The 22,380-nt window shown below is 35.2% G+C and overlaps 1 protein-coding gene across 3 annotated transcripts in view; it reads left to right on the top strand.

Moving 5' to 3' along the window:
• The first annotated feature begins 4,082 nt into the window (after positions 1–4,082).
• The window catches only part of ABH1 (ARM repeat superfamily protein), a 200,801-nt gene continuing 182,503 nt past the window's right edge, over positions 4,083–22,380 (top strand). Inside the window, exons 1-3 of one of the 3 annotated variants that reach the window (XM_089801895.1) lie at positions 4,083–4,137; positions 4,315–4,427; positions 21,408–21,467. In XM_089801895.1, the coding sequence (XP_089658021.1) occupies positions 4,344–4,427; positions 21,408–21,467 (144 nt within the window). In that variant the 5' untranslated portion in view covers positions 4,083–4,137; positions 4,315–4,343. Of the gene's footprint in view, positions 4,180–4,298; positions 4,428–21,407; positions 21,468–22,380 lie in introns of all 3 variants that reach the window. The other 2 variants (XM_089801893.1, XM_089801894.1) reach the window with 2 other exon arrangements.

The raw sequence follows: 22,380 nt of genomic DNA, 5'->3' as shown, positions 1-22,380 counted from the left end.
TTATTATTAAAAAAATGAAAAAAACGAACAATAATAGTATAGTAAGCAATTTTTTTGGGAGAGTTTGGAAAATAAAATAAACATAAAAACCATTTCCAATTTACTGTGTTAATACATACATACATACATACATACATACATACACATACATACATACATACATATATATATATATATATATATATATATATATATATATATATATATATATATATATATATATATATATATATATATATATATATATATATATATATATATATATATATATATATATATATATATATATATATATATATATATATATATATATATATATAGTTGAAATTCTGCCCCCCCCCCCATTTTTGAGAAAAGGTCTATTCATAAAAAAAGAAGATTTCCATTCATACCCATACTCAAAAACAAGTTTTTCAATTTATTCATAAAATCTTAATCCTATTTATCACATGATGGCTTTTGCGAAAAAATATTGACAGTCATCATCAAAAAGTATTAGCAATGCTTTGGCCATGTTCCAGTGCTTCTTCCTCAATAATGATAAGTTTCTCTCCCAGCGTCCTTTGATAAATAACTCTTTATTCACCCAGGGGCTCCTTTTCCTACAAGAATGTTCCAGAGTATTACAAGTGCCTGTGTTGCCATTATAGATGAATCCAACTATGTCTTAGGATTACAATGGATAGTATAAGACCAATATCTAATAGGCTCTTATGCAAATTCCCTCTAATAATAGTCAGTGATATGTTGTTTATGTCAACTCTGGAGTCCATGAATATTTAATGTGTTGCTCCACTAGGAGAATCTATGAATGTGATGTTTCTTGGTGATGATCAAGAGCGAACCATTTTTGCATCCATTAAGAGTGTCAAGTTCTCCACAACCTTCGCCTCTACAATGTTTGGTATATTTTTGACTCTTTCTCTTCTCCAATTTAGCTATAGGAAAGATTATTGTGGTTTCATTCTTGTTAATTAAATTACACAAAGAATGATTAAGTCATGGACTATGTGTTTGAATTTGGTCTTTCTTTAAGGGAGGGCTTGCTTCAACTCTTCAAATTTGTTAAGTCTAGGTTTCCAAATAAAGCATTTTTTTCATTTTCTTGACCATGGGGTATCTATATACCATAGATCCTTTTTTGGATTCATTATAGAACACTACAATGATCTAACTGTGCTTGATGGACATCCATACCCTATTTCAAAAACTTCTATTTTGACTCAGGTGGAGGGATGTTGGCAGAAGCTGTAGAATTTGTTTACTCCTGCCACTTGCATTTGCTTCATGTGGACTATTTTTCCACTGTAAGGCCACATGATCATAGGCAAGGGCACATTACAAACATTTGTAACTTCCCTCCCAGTGCCAAATGCCTCGTTTGATGAGCTACAGTAAGGAAAATGGTAAAGACAATGTGGTAAGACAAATAATTAACATAAATCATGCTCATGAACGTGTGGCTTTTAACACACCCATAAAATCCTCTAAAAAATTATTCTTTGACATCTATCAACAAGGTTATGCATTCTTATTAGTTTACAAATCTAAGATTATGCATTAGATCTCTAGAATATCAAACTAGAAAGTTCACAAATTAGAACTAGAACTTGTACACCAATGAGGTGCAATGGTTACATTTATAAAAAGGTACGCTTTGGGTAATATATTGAAGCATTAATAATAAATAAATAATAACAAAAGAAGTTAAATAAATACCTATCAAAGATATATGTCACTAAGGTGATAAGGAAATTTTCCTACATTCACAAAAAAAATTCAAAAAAAAATTCAAGGGAGGAGAGAAGGCCAAAATAAATCAACAAATTATTCTAAATAGGCCCTTAATGAGATATCACAAGTAGTATGATGAGTCAAAAATTGGGCATGATCAAAGCCTTCTATTAGCATGAATAGCTCACTAGGTTTGTTTTGCCAAACCTTTCTTCGACTCGTAGTTGAAAGGGCATTCATAGTCCATTAAGAACCTTCCTTTACACATCCTTACTTCTAATTCATAGTTTAAGTACTTATTGATTTATAGCTATGATTTTTATCCTTTCCTTTTTTTAGGAATTCTAATATTTGGTTCAACATGTGTCTAGCACAAATTAATTTGAGATGTGACTAGCAAAAATAGAGTAACGTGACATATCTTAATATGAATAACCACACCATCATAGTCAACAAAATACAAAGTGCCATCTAATCCACCAATGAAAGGAAAAATACTCCTTTTAATACATATTTCATCCTCCCCCTTTGGATAAAAGAATAATACCATGAGTCATTTTTGAATGGACAATAAATTGGAGGAGAGATTGCAAGATTTTAAGCATCCATGAGAGTTTGAAGAATATAATAACATCCCTTCTAAAGACCCATGAGCTTACCATTATTCTACCAAATAAAATCACTTTATTTTTAGATTGATCATCTTAGCACCTAGAGATTTACTTGTCCTCCCCTTTTGGATAAAAGAATAACACTACAAGTCATTTTTGAGTGGACAATGAATTGGACGAGAGATTGCAAGATTGGTATCCACGAGAGTATGAAGATTCACACCAACAATGAAAGGGCGCACCCTCTCACTCACAAAATGTGACTCTTTTCATGCATCAATGTATACATATCATTTATGAATTTTATTTTCTTACATCGTATTTTCATTATATGTAATTGACTCCACATAGAAACAAGTAGTATAAAATTTATCCTAAAACATTTTAGGTATGGAACAAAAAATTTCATCCTCTTCTACCTATTTTCCTCTGTAAATAAGAGTATTATGGATTTTAAGAAGAAAACATACGCTAATCCTGCCTTCCATGAGGGTTAGTTATTACTCATATATAAGAATTTTAAAGCTCAAACTCGCGGAAGGGTTGTTGCCCAGAAGGTAGATTCTTCTGAGCAGACAGAGAGCTCTTACCTCCCTTCAGATACAGAGGATAGTGCTAGCCTACACTTGGATGATGAAGAGGAGGTGGCTAAAATCACGAAGGATATGGGTAGGAAAAAGAGAAAGAAGCCAAGGAAAGGAACATAGAGAAGGATAAAGTAGGAGGAAAACTCAGAGGAGGATTATAATGATGAGGAAGAGGGGATAGACATGGATGAGGAAGAGGGGATAGACACGGATGAGGAAGGCAATGTGAGAGAGGAGGGCACCAATAAGGCTCAGGTAAGCCGAAAGGATGACAACTCGGTCAAAAAGTAAAGGGGTGGAAAGAAGGATGCTGAGAAGGCACTTGGTAAGGGTAAAGAGAGCAATATCGAAGCTTTGGAAGAGAGAAAAGAGGAAGAGGGCTTGGCTAATACCACTATTACTGTTGATGCTAAAGGAAGGAAAACTGCATGGAGGAACTTTCATGCTAGCACTACGAAAATGGGTTTAGTTAGAGAACATTCCACTCAGAGGTTTTGGAGGGAAGGGATGGCAAAATTCAGTTGGAAGAACTCATTGACCTGACTTTTGTGATTCTTAGTGACAATGCGCGGGAAATAGGGATGAACCTCCTTAACAATGCCCACAATAGTTTGGTGGACAGTTTTCGGTCCATTAAATGGATCTTCCATGAAATTGAAGAGATTAAGTTCAAGATGTAGGAGTAGGAAACGTCCGAAGGGAAGGACGGGAATGTCTAGATATATTTAAAAAATTGTACAATTCAAACCAACTCTTTAATTGGGATGTCGTACATTAAGTAAAATTTTGAAGTTGTACAATTTTATAATCTCCAAAAAGGGTATTAGTGTGTTTGTGACTCAATTCTATATAACAACTAAATTTTATGCTATCAATTTTAAACCTTCCTTTAATATTACGTCTCTTTGACTTTGATTTTAGAAAAAAAAATCTATCGGTGTACCCCTTGCACCTCTTTTTGATGCAAGTGCTAATCTACCATTAAGAAAACAAATTTGGAAGTATAAGCTATCTATGAAGACATGACAAACAATTACGGTTTAATAACGGAATAAGCTTGCAGCGATTGCTTGGTTTACCAAATGGATCATATGTTCGCAAAAGCAAGAACCCTCATGTTAAGGGTTTGACGCCCGTGGTTCTAAAGCCTGTCGAGGGAGAAACGTTTGTTGAACTTCCACTTTCTCATCAACAAGTCACTTCAGGTGAGCTGCGAGCAGTCAAACAGTGGTGGAATACCATCAACCGTAAACTCTGGGCTGTTTGCTTTTCCACCTTCCAGGACATTTCTTTAACCATCCAATCGTTTGTATTTTGATCATCCTTTAATCATTCTTTTCAAAGGTTTCTTTGGGTTTATTTGCAGTCCTGAATTCTTGTAGAAGAAGACGACGGAGGGAAAAAAATAAAGATGAGTGGGTGGAAGCCAATGGTGGTATTGCTGGGGGATAAATGCGCTGAATATGGAGGCCAAGTTGATGTCGAAGTCCACATTGTAAGTGTATATTTAAGAATACATATATTTCTTTGAATGCATTTTCTCATCATCTCTCCCATTATATTGAAGCATAAGAAAACCCCGTTCGTATACAGAAACCAGAACACGGTCTCCATGATCAATAAAATCAAGACACAGAAATTATCCCATATATTCTCTTTGAATGCATTTTCTCATCATCTCTCCCATTATATTGAAGCATAAGAAAACCCCGTTCGTATACAGAAACCAGAACACGGTCTCCATGATCAATAAAATCAAGACACAGAACTTATCCCATATAAATAGTTTGAATGTGTTATTTGAACTCATTTTAGGGATTATATGCACTTTGCAGCAACTCTTTTGCTGTAGTTTAATACAAAATTTAAAATATTTAGGTGCATTTTTACATTTTCCTCGACTTTGGAATATGCCACAGTCTTATAAGGCCGCTAGGCTTAGTTTCTTATAAATTTGCATTCCCTTTGCTACGTAAATTTTTATATTTTCTTCCACATTGGAAGGTGCCATTAAATTGTAAGAGCACCAGGCTGAGAAGTCGTTTCCAATGGGTTTGTACTATGCCAAATTTGGCTGAAACTTGCACCCAGCCTGTTGTAGGTGCGGCCTTTATAAACATGGAGATCACAGTGAGCATGGTTCATCATCAAGCTGATCACCTCCTTGTGTCGTGTAGCATGTTGAATCTTTCACTAGAGCTGTATCGATGTAATTGCCTACATTTAATGGTCTTAGAACCAGGATCTCATTTCTGGCTGGAGTGATGATTACTAAGTTATTTTTCAGGCAAACAACCTCTTTAAGTGTCTGGCTTTTAAGGAAGATTCGCTTAAAATTGAGGTTTCTAAGGAAGAACTGGCGTGGTGGTTTAAGCAAAGCAGTAGAAATCTTGTGGAGAAAAAATCGGCAGATCAAAAAGTTTAGATCTTTTAAAAAAATGAGGATTTGATTGGGAAAAGCAGGATTTTCAAAAATCACAGAAATGAGCAAAAGCGGAGAGAAAAATGTGCTGATTTTTAAATTTATGGCACTGCCCATGAATTGTGGAATATACATTTTCTCACTCATGTTCAGATTGCTGATTGCATTGCATTGTACAATGCATAAATGATAACTAGAAAATAGTCTTCAACATTCCGATTGCATCTATTTTGGTATGAAGTCAAACCTACAAAGTAAGTAGAAAATCTTATAAAATAAAGACATAGACAATGACTCCAGGGCATCAAAGTCTTGGTGATGAAGCTCGTAGGCAAGAGTCACTCCTAAGTCCTTTAACCATTCACTATCAATTTTAGCCTCTGTTAGGATATCAAAATCATTAAGATTGAGTACGACATCACCACTTGCAATTTACTCAAAAGTTGAATCTATCTCATCAAGTTCAATTGGCTGGCCTTCCTTAATGGCACTTGATTTTTTTCTTATATAAATGAGATTTGGAATTGAAACTGAAACAAAAACAATGGTTACAATTTATAACTACAAGTGCAAATATATTAAAAGTATAACCTTGAGCTTTCTTCAGCTTCAAGTGGAGGTGGTGATGATTGAACGATTTTTTTTTTTTGGTTGAACTAGGCAATTGTGTTTCTTGGAATGTAGAATTTTATAAACTCTTCAATTATGCTTGCAAGTGAATGAAATCATGGTTGGTTTAAAGTGAGCATTGCTATCTATTGAATCTCTCTGACTTCTTGGCCACATTAATATTCCTTGCAACAATCTGCTATAAATAAATGCAGGTACAAGATAAGTATTTGTGAGTCTTTGACCTGAATAATAGCAAGAGATATGTAATAACCACCCCTGAATTTTTTTTAATTACATGACGCAATATATAAAACTAATTAAGAGTAACATGCTGATTGTTAGCTTTAGATTACGTGTGAGATAATAAAACATCTAGAAATGCTTTCAACATCAACTAGATGGAGTGGGGGTTTAAGACCATTGCCACTTTGTTAGTATAATATGATAATAAATGGAAGAGTAACTAGATGAAGTGGGGACTGCCCCCACCACTCAGCTAGTACATTTGAATAGAGATAAGGACTGAGTTTAAGTAACAAGATAACGAGGGGGCTGAGCCATCACCTTTAAATCATTACATAATTATAGGAAACATTAGATGCTTTGTAAAGAAACTTCTTTCAAGTTATCAAACATGTATTAGCTCAACAATCAAAGAGGAATAAGCACTCAAGTAAGATTTTTTGATAATTAAAATCAGACGTTAAAACGAGAAGCAACTCAATCAAACTTCTCAAGAAGGTGTGATGTCCCCTATTTGAAAATAGGATTTAATAATAGTAAAATTAGAATATAACAACAAATGCATAGTAACCAATTATAATAATATATAATTAATGAAAGCATCAAATATAATGAAAGGAAATGACTTGTCAACTCCAAAAGCTGCCACCTCTTGGATTTGGAGATATAAAAGCTAAATTCAAACTCAATCAATGAGCACCAATCAGGGGAATAAGAGTATACTAAAAAATAGAAGTAAGAGAATAATTAAGAGAAAAGTAGATGGAGATTATAAAATAAATATTAGATATTGATCGATGGAAGAGAATAATCTGAAGGGTCGTACTTAATTTTGAAGACTGTAGCTGTGATAGAGATCTTTATCTCTGATTTTGCTATATGCTGAAAATGAGATAATACTGATATTGCTATCAGGATTCAACTGCATAGTTTTGTGAGTCAGATTCATTGACCCCATCTTTCATGAGTTGTGGTTCATAGAACCCATCTCTCATGACAATGGATGGAACACTTAACCCACATTGGATCTAGGTGATGCTCATAGAAGTGAAGCACCAGGACTTCCTGCGAGGTCACCTATCCTAGTACTACTCAAGCTTCAAGCTTGAGCGCATTTAACTACAGAGTTTCCTCCATGGTTAAACCCACTCTGCTTGCAACCCCAATTGCAAAACCTTGACCAAGTGTTGTGCCTTATGAACCATTCATTAGAAAGCCCCTTAAGCTCATCAATTGATAAGTAGGAGATATTTTTCACATGTCAAATTGTGATATTACCATCAGGATTCAACTATGTAGTTTTTGAGTCAAACTCATTGACTCCATGTTTTATGAGCAGTGGTTGACAAAACCATTGACGGTGGCCAACAGTCATATCACTATCATGATCAGAGTCATTTCCATCTGTGATCCAGCAGTTTTTGAACCACATTCTTATTCAAAATGTTTTTTACCAAGTCTTCATATACATCACCTTAGATCTTCATAGCATATTCTCTTTAAATCTGGTGTATACATGATTGTTCTTCGCATAACACACCACAAATAATACTTCTCCATCTATAACCCTTATGTATATTTTCTTCAAAAGTGACATGTCTTTTACAACTGAACAGTCACATTATTTGTTAGCCACCTTTTCTTCTTTAACCACTTGATAAGTTAATGCATTCCTTAATTAATTTAATCTCCATCAGTGCTTTTTAAACCTCATAGAGGATTGTTCAATATAAAATAATAACATATGCTTGTTTTAATAAACTGATTCCCATGGACTCACACCTCTTCTACGTGGTCTTTTTGTCCATTCCTTTGACATAGAATGATTTGTTTTCAGAATTTGATTTCCTTCTCTGTTAAGAGATCAAGCTTTGTCCCTTTTATTTTGTCTTTTTTTGAAATCAGCGTAAAATATAAATCACATATACATTGTTGTGATTTTGTTCATATTATCTCTCTTTAATGAATCAATCAAAATATTAGTTTCTTTGTTTGTTAGTGGACATAATTGTGCCTTTATATTTTATATTGACTTTGTCATAAACAATAGTTGCTGGTGCGACATATACTGAGCTGACTAAAACAAATCACTAGCCGTAGCTTAGATAACTCACTCAAATACCTTGTCATAACTTCTCATATCAACCATATCCTATCAGAAATACCTATTACGTTATATACTTCTGTTCACTAATGTCAAGTCTTAGTCAAAATATACACCGTTTAATTGCAATGTTTAATCAGAAAATCAAAAGAAAACACAATCTCTCTTAGGCAAAATGTAGAGATTCTGAAACAACTTTTTATACTACCAGAACTAATGTGGATGCCTAGAACTTATAATCAGTGATATCGGAAATATATTCTTCTTGTTCTGGACTCTTCGTTGACTTCCAAGCATTTCAATAGATGTTCTCGGTATGGTAAGGTATATTTCTAACTAACTTGGACGTTTCTAGGAATATGACATCTATCCCTGAATGACTCAAGCTAATAGTCACTTGATACTTAGCGTGCAAAGTTATATCTCATAAAGCTTGGATGATACAGAGACTCCTGTCTTCCCATACTTTGCTATGATGTTGGCTTTTCTACTCCCAATATCTTATTTCTCCATGTGGCATCAGTGTTGCCAAAAAATCCAAATAAGTATTTGGTTCAATCATAAGATAGATTCTCAATTTTCGTAGAACCAAATAATATGCTATAGTCGCTCATCTCTACAACAATGTGTATTGAACTAGAGCTCAGTATAGTCATATCGATAATATAATAATTCTTCCTAATATCTCCCATTTTGTATATGTCCTTAAAGCATAGATTACCATGATATATCATCTTGATGGAGCATTTAGTCAAGCACTTTGCGTGCGTCTTCAATTCTCCATATTGCAAAGCTTATTTTATCTTATGTTACCTCAAGTTTCTGGGATAGGGGGACGGGGAAACGGGTTTCTGGGACAATTTTTTTTCTTGATGTAGGGGATGACAAGGGAAGATGGTGGGAACAACTATATAAAAAATAGGGAAAATTTAAAATATATAGAGAAATTTTAAATATACATATAAAAACATGAATAAAGCATGTTTATATATACTATAAAACCTTAACATATAATGTTTTTCTTAAATAATTTAAGTTTAGAGTTCACATGAGAGTGGAAATCAAACAAATTATCAAAATTGAAACATTAATTAATGGGATAGCCAAGGGAAAGGTTTCCGAGTTTTCGGGACGTCTTGGAAATGAGGACAGGTCAAATTTTGCCGGAAACATATCCCCGGTTAACATAAATTTTATCATGAGCGTGATAAATCCTTAGCTTGGATAGACATTTCATTTTCTATAGTAGACGAAAATAGGCAACACCTGTATCGACAAGATTTAGCAGTCTTTCTAAAGAAGATAATTTATCGGCTTGGTGTTTAGTTTTGACAATTGAGGCACCACTTTTGTGATTGTGGTGCTCTTGAAACAGTTCCTTGTTTGTTTTGAATACTGTCCAAATACAATGTGAAGCACTCAATTCTTCAAGCTTAGGTTTCCCTCGTGCTTGTGGTCATGAGGGGATTTTTATGACACTTATTATCTGTTTTTCTGGCTTTTGCTTGATTTGGCAAGCAAACATGATGATAGTTTTTCTACATTTCTGATGTGTGATGCAAGAACAAACCTTTTTGCTGCTTATAGTCCATTGGCCCCTCTTGTTTCAGAATCACAACCTCCTCATTTTTACTCCTCTCGAGCTGTATATTGCTAGCATAGTATGTCATCAAAATTTATATGAAGCCAAGATTGTCATCTTCTTTTATACCATGTTGTTTCTGTTGTGCTTGTTTAACCCCGGGCAATGATTGCCCTCCCAATCATAGACAATATTCGAATGTCTCCCTCGAGCACTTCTTATTCATGTGTGATATATATTGTTGTCAAGAGAGTAATCTTCCTTTATACGTTTTGTGGCACCCCTTAACCAAGGAACACCACTCTTCCAAGTGGCTCCAATTATTATTATTAATTGTACCATCTTTGAAAATGTACACTTGCTTTGTCGGACCTTTTAGCTCTCCCTTTTGGCGATCTCCTAGGGATGTATGTATGCTCGATCGGCTGTCTTTTTCTGGATTTCTGTTTGTTTTTGACCATTGTTTCTCCATCCCTAAGATCTTGAAGAGCATTCCGATGTAGGAGGTCTCTTGGGTCGAGGTCGAGGTTGACCTCAACTTGAGGTATTTTGCCTCGGGATCCTAGGCTCATTTGGGTTTTCAAATTGTTTTCCTGCCAAGTGTAGTTGACGCTTTCAACTTTTATCCCAAAATTGTTATAAAATGAGGCTTTCTTACTTCATTTGATCATCCATTAGTATCCACGAGATCCATTCTTCATGCAAGCTACTGATTTAGTACACATACAAGCAATCCTGCTTTCATTGGAGTCATTATTTGTAAGCAATCTTTTAAGGTGCATTCAAGGATTTCAAATCTACCAAGCAAGGATTTATTGAAGACCCTCATTTCATGTCATCATTTATGTATTTCCTTCTCAAGGTCTAGGTTCTTTCTTGATTGGAGAGTGGTAAAGTGCCTTGACAATTTTTGAAGTTTTATCCCTGTTTTTCTGCCTTAGGAATTTTGTCAAACACTTCCCTTGCAGCCTCAGTTTGCTGATGTTTGTTGTTTTGCTATGATTTTTGAATGCCAATGATATTGATGAATACAAATGATTGCAAAATAAGTAATTGGAAATCAAAGTGACATGCAACTTCTTTTTATTATTTTCCAAATGCAAGTACATGAAATTATGATGTAAAATGTACACCTACAGCCAAGAGGTATTTTCACAAACACTTGGTATGCATCCTATGACTATGCAATGAGACGTTTTTACAAACATTTGGCATACAAACTGAACAATTGAATCAAATTGATTTGCCTTCAATACTTCAATGTTCACAATGACTGAATACTTTGGTAACAAAAAGACATATATTACTTGTCAAAGGTATCCATCTACGATTGCCAAATGTAAATACCAAAAGAACCTGGAATAAGTAGTTGAGATGACATGCTTTTTGGCTTTGCTTTTTTCGGATTTGTTTTTTCAGACTGCTTTTTCGGCTTTGCTTTTTCGGCTTGCTTTTTCGGATCTGCTTTTTTGGACTGCTTTTTTGGCTCTGCTTTTTCGCTTTGCTTTTTCGGATTCGTTGCGAAAACTAAAACCTTTCTCCTTGCCAACTGATGTCAAAAATTAGATGCACGGGCTGAACAAAAATCACTGAATATTATCTCCCAATTAATCACAAATGAATTGGTTGAATACCAATTCCTCCACTCCCAACTAGGGTTGATATCTCACAACCGAAATTGGCACCTTAGAGTCTTCAAACCCTCAGGCAAGTATGCAAGCACTAAGGCTCTCAGCACAATAGATGAATATGCAACTCAAGATGTGTAAAATGACCCCCCAAAGGCTCCTTATAAAGATTTCACAAGCAACTCCAAGAAGCTTCTAGAGGAATCCAACAGTTTATTCTTTTAAGTGACTTTTTGATATTTTGTTATGTTAGTCACTTTAATATTAAATCAATTAAATATAAAGTTACTTTTTAATATTTCATTGTTTAGTAACTTTATAAGTAATTAATTTAATATATCTTTTCCCCCTTATTTCTTCATTTTTAGCTTCCGAGGAAAATAAAGGCTAAAATAAAATAAGTAGCTGGTGCCTGTCAAAAAAGGGGACATTACAAGAGTGGAGTTGGCCATCAAGGAAGGAGACTCACATTCATCAACCTTGCACAAGCATTCAAGCATTCAAACTTTCAATCGTTCAAGAGCATACTTACATCTGTGGATCTATGATTTGGCACTTGTACATCTATTGCATTGGTGGGGAGTCTGGGGACATCCCACATTCTACATAATTTGTCAATATACAATACATCTTTGTGGATAGCGGATTTGGATCCATCCATAGAGGTTTGGCAAGTATTGTGAATATTTGCATTGATATCATTCATCAATATACATAATTTCTCATTTCAAGGTTAATTTCTAAACTAGAGCATGACCAAGGCAAGCTCCCTCGCCAACAAATTTCAATTTTCATGTGTAGGAGTAGATCTATAGTTTTTCGAAGCAGAGAATTTGTATTTTGGAACCAGGGTTTTAGATTTCTGCTGCACTTTCGGATTTCAAGTTTTTGATATAGAGCAGGTTGAGGTCGACCTTTACCAGAGGCTCCTCAATTTTCAGGGTCAACAAATCTTAGATTTAGGTTCCTGGATCTAGCTTTTTTCTAGTTTGAAGATTCAGGAAGATTCAAAACAAGATTGAAACACCGATCAACTTACAAGATTCAAGAAGAGTTGGTAGATTAACGGATTTTCGGATGATTGATTGATAAACAGAGGAACAAATGTGTTCCTTATAAAGAATTTCAAGGACGTTGTTTCTAAAAGAAACAACGTAGACTGAAGACGGAATTAGAAACAAAACTAGAGACAGGATAGGAAACATTCCTATCTGGACTGAAGAAAAAAGAGACGGGATAGGAAACATTCCTATCTAGACTGAAAGACGAACTACAGACAAGTAGTTGACTATTATAGAAAGTATAAGATATTATCTTAATACCCTCCCTTAATGGTCAACGTACGGATGTCAGAACATTCTGTGATAACTGAGACCCTCCTTGGATCTACAGAATGCTGAAACCAAGAAGCTTTGCCAGAAGAGTGCTATGACTCAAAATAAGTTGCAATTACAAAACTTCGTTTTTGTGGAAAAAACAGTAAAACCCAGAATCTCACACAACCTTGCGTATTACAGGCAACTTGAAATGATTTTTGAGGAGAAAATCAACAAACCCAAAAAAACAAAAACAAATTCAGAAGGCGAAAAATGCAGCTTCGCCTTGATCAGGAAGCTCAACAACTTGTGCTGTTGGTTGGGAAGCATTTTGCCTTGCTTGGGCAACCAAACGTTTCCGACACTCAATTTCATATGGCTGAACTTGTGACAGTAATTATACTGTACATTTTGCTTCGTAGAGCCATCCAAGGATTGAGCAGAAGGTTGATGCTGGGAAGGCTGAGAAGACTGATGGTTGCCAATGTTCTGTTGAAAGGATTTTGCAGCAAAGGCTTGCTCAGTGGAGGTGGAACTGGAGCTGCTACCAAACTGTTGTTTCCACCGATCTTGCTGAAGTAGCAGGGTGCAGAGATCAGTGAATTTTAGATCAACACCAGTAGATGTGATGTTGAGAGTCTCGATAAAATGCTCATAGGATTTTGGTAAACTTCGAAGAGTGATTACCACAATATCCTCTTCCTCCATCTTGCGACCGATGGCAAGTAACTGATCACGGATTTCCTGAATCCGATTCAGGTGTGCCTGGAGCGAGGTGCGCTCATCCATGACAATAGAAAACAGATTTTTTTCAGAAAGAAGGCTCTGCTCTTGTTGGAAGTCTCATGAAGACCTCTTAGATGTGTCCAGATTTCGGCAGCTGTCTTGCCAGATGGAATTTGAGAAAGCTGGTCGTCAGCTACGGATAGTTTGAGAAGCATTATTGCCTCTCGATTGTTCAGATCCCATGTATCTTGATCAAGACCCGGAGAAGTCGGACGCTGCCTAACACCCAAAACAAGTTGATCAGTGTTTCGATATTTGAAGATTGCGATGATGCGTTGCTTCCAGGTTCCATAATTGAGACCATTGAATTTGGAATTATGCTCGAGCAGAATATTTGTCAGAGATGCCATGGCACGTTTTTCAATGAAAATTGTGAAAATCTGTGAAGGCACATTCTTCGAGGCAAAAATATAGAACTAGAAGAATCAGAGAATGATCGAGAAGAGAGCTCGAAAAACCCAGAAGGAATCTACTGTCGTTTTTTGGATCTGTTGGCTCGAAAATCGAGGCACCCAAAAAAATGAACGACAACCCAGTTGAGGTCTCGAAAAACCCACCAAGACTCTGCAAACAAAAAAATTGTTTGGACCCAAAAAGTAGGGTTTCAAGCAAAACTCTAGCCGTCAGCTTCGAAGGTCGATTGAGCAAAAAAAATGATGGTTTTACAGTTGACCAATGCTGGAAGGAGGTCATAGCAAGATGGAGGGAAAAAAATGCAGAGAAAATCAGAATACCGATGCCTAGAAGTCACACGAACGGGCAAAAAACACGACCATAAACCGGCGGACGTTGGACCTAAAAATCGCGAAGTTGCAGTGCGGATTTTGAAGATTTGGATGACGTCGTTGAATGGCAGACACAGGCCGACCATACACAGAGAGAACCCATAGGTATGGAAGAGACTCAGAGCCAAAAATCACACCCAAAAATCGTGGTTTGGCAACCAAAAAATAGATCCAAACAAAATCGCGATTTGTAGGTGGTAATGGCGCGATTTTCCAGTTTGGATACCAGTAAATTGCAATTTGCAGGTGGTAATGGCGCAATTTTCCAGTTCGGGATTTTTAGATTTTGAATGAAAACCCTAGTCAAAAAAATGTCATGATCTCCAAGATTTGAACAGACAAAAGTCTTCACAACAAAATTAAAACCCTAGCCGGGTTTATGTGAAAAATCTCAGAAATTTGAAGTATTTGCTCTGATACCATGTTACAAGATTCAAGAAGAGTTGGCAGATTAACGGATTTCTAGATGATTGATTGATAAACAGAGGAACAAATGTGTTCCTTAGAAAGAATTACAAGGACGTTGTTTCTAAAAGAAACAACGTAGACTGAAGACGGAATTAGAAACAAAACTAGAGACAGGATAGGAAACATTCCTATCTGGACTGAAGAAAAAAGAGATGGGATAGGAAACATTCCTATCTAGACTGAAAGACGGACTACAGACAAGTAGTTGACTATTATAGAAAGTATAAGATATTATCTTAATAAAACTTCTTTGGGACATCTTTGTGTTTGAGCATGGATCGAGCCATCTCGGTGATTGTTCTGTTTTGACGTTCAACGACACTGTTATGTTGTGGTGTGTGGGGTGTGGTTAATTGGCGTTTGATGTCATAAGTATCCAAGAAGCTAGAGATTTCATTAGAACAAAATTCCCCCCTCATTGTTTGACCTAAGAGTAATAATAGATTTCCCAGACTCTTTTTTCAACTAAAGGTTTGAACTTCTAAAATACAAGAAATGCATCTAATTTTTTTAAAGAAAATACACCCACATTTTTCTATTGAAATCATCAACAAACAAAATTAATACCTGGACCCAAGAAAAGGAGTGGTCATAGGGCCGTAGATATTGGCATGAACAGTCTGAAGCACTTAAGAAGCTCACCATGAATTGCCACTGGGGCAAGGTGCTTGTTGTTGCTTCCCAACCTGACATGCATCACAAACTCCAAGTTGTTGAGTCTAAATCTTTGGCACACTGAGGACAAGCTCTTTTTGAGCAAGTTGAGAGAGATAATGCACATTTAAGTGCTGATGCCAAAGTGTGCTAACAGAGGACTGCCGAGCAGCCATAGCTAAGTGCCGAGAATCACCAGAATCAATAAGGCAGAAAAGAACATGATCCTCAAGACCAACTACAACAATTGGCTGAGTTGCCCTATAAGTGATGGTACATTGATGTGAATTGAAGGTGACATCCAACTGTGGAGAATGTCACAGTAACTAACTGACTGAGAGTATATATAGTTCCATCCTTGGAACGTGTTACAAATTGAGGAAAATGAGATTCCTTCCCGCACGCTGAATCTGAATGTTGCCTTTATCGACAATGGTGTACTCTTCTCCTCCACCAAAAATAATAGAATCTGAGTAAGGAACCAATCTCTGTGGTGGGTGAAATGACGAGAGGCACCTGAATCAATGTACTAGGCATATGACTTCATATGATCTGTAGGTATTTTAGCCATGAAGGTGTCAAAGGCAGATTTCGTCTGCTCAGTGTGCTTTGCATTGTTCGCTTTGGGTTGCCGACCTGATTGCATAGATTGGGTAGCTAAGCATTTCCGACATTCAACCTTCACGTGACCAAACTTGTGGCAATAGTTACATTGAATGTTCTTCTTCCGGGAGCCATCTGAAGCTGGAGTAGAGGACTTTTGTTAAGAAGACTGCTAAGGCTTGCGTTTATCCTTTTGAAAGGATTTAGCAACAAAGGCTTGCTCTGTGGAGGTGGAGGTGGAACTGATATTGAACTGTTGTTTCCACCGATCTTGTTGAAGCAGAAGTGTGAAGAGATCGGTGAACTTCAGATCAACACTAGAAGACATGATGTTGTCTTGATAATATGCTCGTAGGACTTGGGTAAACTCCGGAGAGTGATAACCACAATGTCCTCTTCCTCCATCTTGCGACCAATGGCAAGCAACTAATCACAGATTTCCTGAATCCTATTCAGGTGAGCCTAGAACGAGGTTCGCTCATCCATGATAATAGAATATAGAGTGTTCTTCAAGAAGAAAGCTTTGCTTTTATAAGAAGTCTCATGAAGATTTTTTAGATGTGCCCATATCTTGGTAGCTGTCTTGTCGGATGGAATCTGAGAGAGCTGATCATCAACTATGGATGATTTGAGAAGCATTATTGCCTCTTGATTATGCTATGTAACACAAAACAATTTGATTGGTATTCCGATATTCAAAAATTGTTATTATTTGCTGCTTCTAGGTGCATTAATTCTAACCATTGAATTTTGAATTGCTCTTGAGCAGAGTTAGTCAATGATGCCATAGCATGTTTTCCAATGAAAAAGCGTGAAAATTTGTGAATGCACGTTCTTTGAGGCAAAAAAATCGAAGACCCAGAAAATTTGAAGGGGTACCCAAAATAGAAATAAACCCTAAAAGAATATGTTGTCAGTTTTTGGATCTGCTGACTCAAAAATTGAGGCACCTAGAAAAATCGGACAACCCAGTTGAGCTCTTGAAAACCCATCAACGATTTGTAATCAAAATTTTTTTTGAGCCCAAAAATTAGGTTTTTGAAGAAAACCCTAGTAGACAGCAATGGAGGCAAAAAAAATGCAGAAAAATGGTTATTTCAATTAGCAAACAGCTAGATGTTTGCACAAAAAAAAGTTGCTGAAATGTCATAGGAGATGTTGAACTTGACACCAAAAAATGAGATTCTTAACCCTAAAAATCGTGATTTTAACAGACCTGCTACCAGCAAAAAAATGATTGAAGAAAAACACCTCAGAAAATGGTGTTGCAGACGTTTTATACCAGTTGTGAGTTGCTTCAGATGCGGGTTTTAGACACACAATGTGTAGAAAATATTGTCCAGAGAAGTCTCGATTTTTGCAATCTAACGAGCCAAAAAAATACGAACGCAATTTGCTAAAACCTTAGCAAATAATGCAGTCGCAATTTGTAGAAAACCTAAGCAAAAATTTAGTCACGATTTTCCAGGGAAAAGGAGATTGTGAGTTGTAGAAGAAATTTTTCTAGTTCCGAGTTGAGAAAAAAAGTGCGATTTTGCAGACCTTGTCTCCAAAAACTCCTAGCCAAAACTTAGGTTTGAACAAATGAATTAAAAAAAAAAAGGGAAACCCTAGGCGGGTTGTAGAGAAAATCTCAGAAATAATGTCGAAAATGTTTTAGTAAATAATTTTGAAAGAAATTATAATTTTTTCGAAAAAATTTAAAGTATTGGCTCTAATACCATATTACGACAATAGATAAGCTTCTATTATTAGTTAATGGTTATCTATTTGTAATCTATGGTAAATATTAAAATGTTTCTAATATTTAGTTAGCTGTGGTTATTTGTTAGCTTTCTTTTAGCTAGAATATAATATTTCTATTCTTTACGATCGTTTCTTAAGGAAGCATTGCTTTATTTTTATTACAAAGTAATTGGTAAAATACTTGCTCGATATTAACAGAGTCTAAGAGGTCAATATATACAAAAGAATAAAGTGATGTTTCCTTGGGAAACGATCGTAAAGAATAGAAACATTCAATTCTTGCTAAAAGAAAGCTAAAGAAAGCTAACAAATAACTACAAACTTTCTAATATTTAGAATAGATTACAAATAGATAACCATTAACTATAAAAGCTTATCTATTATTGTAATACCCTCCCTTAATGGTTAGTCTATCCGCAACACCAAGCTGTTAAAAAGCGTAAGATAGATTTTGTCTGCTTAAAATGCTCCGCATTGTTCGCTGTGGGTTGTGAACTAGATTGCTTAGATAGGAGTGACCAAATTTGTGGCAATAATTGCATTGAATGTTCTTCTTCTAGGGGCTTTCTGAAGCTAGAGTAGAGGATTTCTGCTGAGAACTAGAACCACCATACATTGTTGCTATATTTGAAGATGATTAGCATCCGTTGTGTCCATGTTCCATAATTCTGCTTGTTGAACTTTTGATTTCCCTCGAACAAATTATTAGTCATAGATGCCATAACATGTTTTTTAATGAAAAGCGTGAAAATTTGTGAAGGCATGTACTTCGAGGCAAAAAAGTGAAAGACTTTAGAAAAAATGAAGTACCCAGTAGAGAGCTCCAAAAACCTAGAAAGAATGTTGTTAGTTTTTGGATCCGTTGGCTCAAAAATCGAGGCACCCAAAAAAATGGACGACAACCCAGTTGAGCTCTAAAAAACCCACCAAGAATATGTAAAAATATTTCTGATCTGGTATTGAAAGTTTAGGTTTTAAAAAACGGACTTGGCTGCAAAAAAGCTTCAAAATAATGGTGGATTTGTAGAGAAAATAGCAGATTTTGGGCAAGAATCAAGACTAGAGGTTTGTAAAAACCCTAGACACCTCCAAATAGGCAAAAAATGACCACTTTTTTTAACAAAAAAAGGAAAAACGGGCCACAAATTAGACGTGCAATTTTTAGGGAAATTTGGATGCGATTGGCATAAAAATATGGGTGTTGTTAGATTGTGGTGACTGATCAGGAAAGTACTGTACATACTTCATAAATAGTGGGGTTCCCCGAAAATTTTTTTTTTTGGAAGTAGCCGACATGGTAGCCGACATATTATGGCCGACATATGGCCGACATGTTATAACCCTAAAGCGGTTTAATACTTGTATAAAAAGGGCTTAGGGTTGGGTATTTTTTATGTGTGGTGATACAAAATTGGTTCTTGTGGCGGTATTGAGCTGTAAGGGATTACGGATTGTAATCAGGTTGTAATCACTGGATTGTAATAAGATCGGACTTGCTGTTTGGTGGACGTAGCTCAGGGATTGGGTGAACCACGTTAAATCTTGGTGCCTTGTGTTCATTTCTGTGTGTTCTATTATTTTTGTTATTGGTTATATTTGCATGTAGTTTTTATTTCTGTCCGTGGTTTATCCTAACAGGTGTGAGTTGCAGAAAAATGGGGCCCAACAGACCTCCACGTGAACAACAAAGAATAACCCTTGATTTTGAGAGGATCCAGTCGCGCTAGTTGCAGTTATAAGGGCGCGAGTTTGCAGACCAAAAAAATCGCGGAAGTTACAACCTAATGGCACAATGTTTTGGCATAAAACCCTAGTCGAACCAAAGGTTTTGGAAGCAAATTTTGCATGAAAATAATTTCGAAAATAAAAGGCAGATAATTTCAACCAAGAAATTATAATTATTTTTGAAAAATTTAGAGTATTGACTCTGATACCATATTACGGAGTAATTGGTAAAATGCTTGCTTGATACTAACAGAGATTGAGAGGTCAGTATATACAAAAGAATAAAACGAGGTTTCCTTAGGAAACGATTGTAAAGAATAAAAACATTCTATTCTAGCTAAAAGAAAGCTAAAGAAAGCTAATAGACAACTACAAACTAACTAATATTAGAAATATTCTAATATTTACAATAGATTACAAATAGATAACCATTAACTAATAATAGAAGCTTATCTATTATTGTAATAATTCTTTTGTGTATATAGACTTCTCGGTCTCTGTTAATAACAAGCAAGTATTTTACCAATTACTGAACTTCAAACAAAATCTGCAAAGCCTCTAACAAAAAAATCATCACAAACCCAGCCAACCTAACATTGGATAACCGAACTATCCTTGGGAACAAAGATACACACTGAGAACAGCTATCACGATTTTGAGGAAGAATCAACAAACAGTCCAAACTTTGCAAATGAGCAAAATGCCCCAAAACAAACTGCAAGATACTATGCTTTGAATTTTATAAAGCATCATTTTTTTGCGAAACACGGTAAAAACCCTAAAATAGGAAGACCTATCATAAAATCCCAAGTGTACTTTGCGGATTACAAAAACCATAAACAATTTTTTGAGGTAAAGAAATGACCAAAACCAACCATGATTTTTGAGGGAAAAATCATCAAACCCAAACGTGATTTTTGAGGTAAAAAATAAATCAAAACTAGGAACAAAATCAGAGCACAAATGAAAGAATACAAAATTTAATTTTTGAGGAGAAATAGTGAAACCCAACAAATGTTTTTTTTATGAAGGGGAAAAATTATGAAAGCACACTAGATAAATTTTTGATGAAAAAATTGTTAAAACCCAATAGATAATTTTTAAAGTTTTATTTTAATAAAACCCTCTTATAAGGGAGTCATACCTAGATCGGCTCCCGCTTTGATACCATGAAACATTGAAATGGAATAATTGTATTAACAAATTGCACTTTTAAATAGAGTTTCAGACACTAAAAAAAAGGTCATGTAAAAAGCAAAGCTGTCTAAATAAAGACTGTCTAAAAATATAGACCAAATTAAGAAAACAAAAGGAAAGCCTAAATGACCATTAACTAAGATTCTAGAAGAATGAGATAAATATAAAAGAACCTAGGATGCTAAAAATAATTTAATAACATGCCATGTTGGTGAAAATTTGAAATACATTTTTGAAGGTTTGCTTTTAAGTGAACTATTTAATGCTTTAGAATAACTTTACTTTTTAAAGTTCAGTGAATGCACAGTTTGATTTGGACATAATAAAGCATAATGAATGAGCAGTTCTAATAATTAAATTAGTCGCTGAATTACTTTACTTTTTGAAGTTCAGCGAATGCACAATTTGATTTTGGACATGATAAGGCATAATTAATCAGCAGTATCTAACCAACCTCTTTGAAATATATTTTAATAAATTATTTTTTGAATTTCTTCTCTAGAACTCATTTTCTTATAGATTTTATCCCGTGCGCATTGCTCATAATATTTTTTCAACTCCTATTTACACGAAAGGGCAGAAAGATGATTATATTTGGATGCAGGAAACATGCAGTGACATCCTTTGGCGGGAGCTAGAGCATTCTGGAGATGAAATTTTGCAGGTGAGGTCACAAATGAACATGTTATATGTCATTCTAATGCCCAATGTGGTTAAATTGGAAATCATTAAGAATCTAGTTTTTAAATTACACATAAATGCAATGCAAAGAAACAATCCATCTAGTAAACAATTACTAGGAAGTGCACTTAGACATGCCATTTCTTCTTTTGTTTGTGACCTTTGTGCAGGCTAAGCTATTAATACACGCTATTAAACGCTCTTTGTATGCTCTATGGTTTCTACTTTCTTCTGCCATGGCATTTTCGCAGATCTAGTTTTATGTCTCTTTATGTGCCCACTGACATGCATCTTACTAATTCCACTTGATTTTCTTCCATGTAATGGATACTCTCTCAGGCTTACTTGAATTTGTACCATCAAGTGTTGTTAAGTTTTCCTCCACTTTCTTTCATGAACTTCGATGATATTTTTTAGCATTGTTTAATTTTGTCAAAGCTTCTATGACACCGGATTTGATAATTGTTGACAATTTTGTTTTTGCAATAACAGCTTTCTTGACTTTGGTTGCTTTTGCTAACTTTTCTTTTCAGGTTTTATATTACAAGTTCTGATTTCTTATTTGATTTTCTATCTAGAAATTGAATATCTATACTCGTTGGCCACATTTCCTCCACTCTTCCAAATGTTCTCTTCCAAGGTACCAAGACACTGATAAAGAGTATTTGTGTTTATTATAATTAATTTCAAGTAACCACGTTTTAATTACCAATTGCATAATTGATCAAGTTAATTTGGTTACTATCATTTTGAATAGGTATCATTAAGGGGTTTGATGATAACCCCAGGCTCATATCTATGTTAACTTTTCTTGATCATGGAAAATTATCATTTGCATCTTATTTATTACTGTTATTTACATTCATAGATGACAAAGCATTGCTTTTATTTGACAT

This window comes from Cupressus sempervirens, chromosome 9 (genome assembly GCF_028749045.1).
Source record: "Cupressus sempervirens isolate cs-2001-9-10 chromosome 9, ASM2874904v1, whole genome shotgun sequence".
Classification (NCBI taxonomy): domain Eukaryota; kingdom Viridiplantae; phylum Streptophyta; class Pinopsida; order Cupressales; family Cupressaceae; genus Cupressus; species Cupressus sempervirens.
The sequence above is the reverse complement of the archived record's forward strand: the minus strand, read 5'-3'. Positions and strand labels throughout refer to the sequence as shown.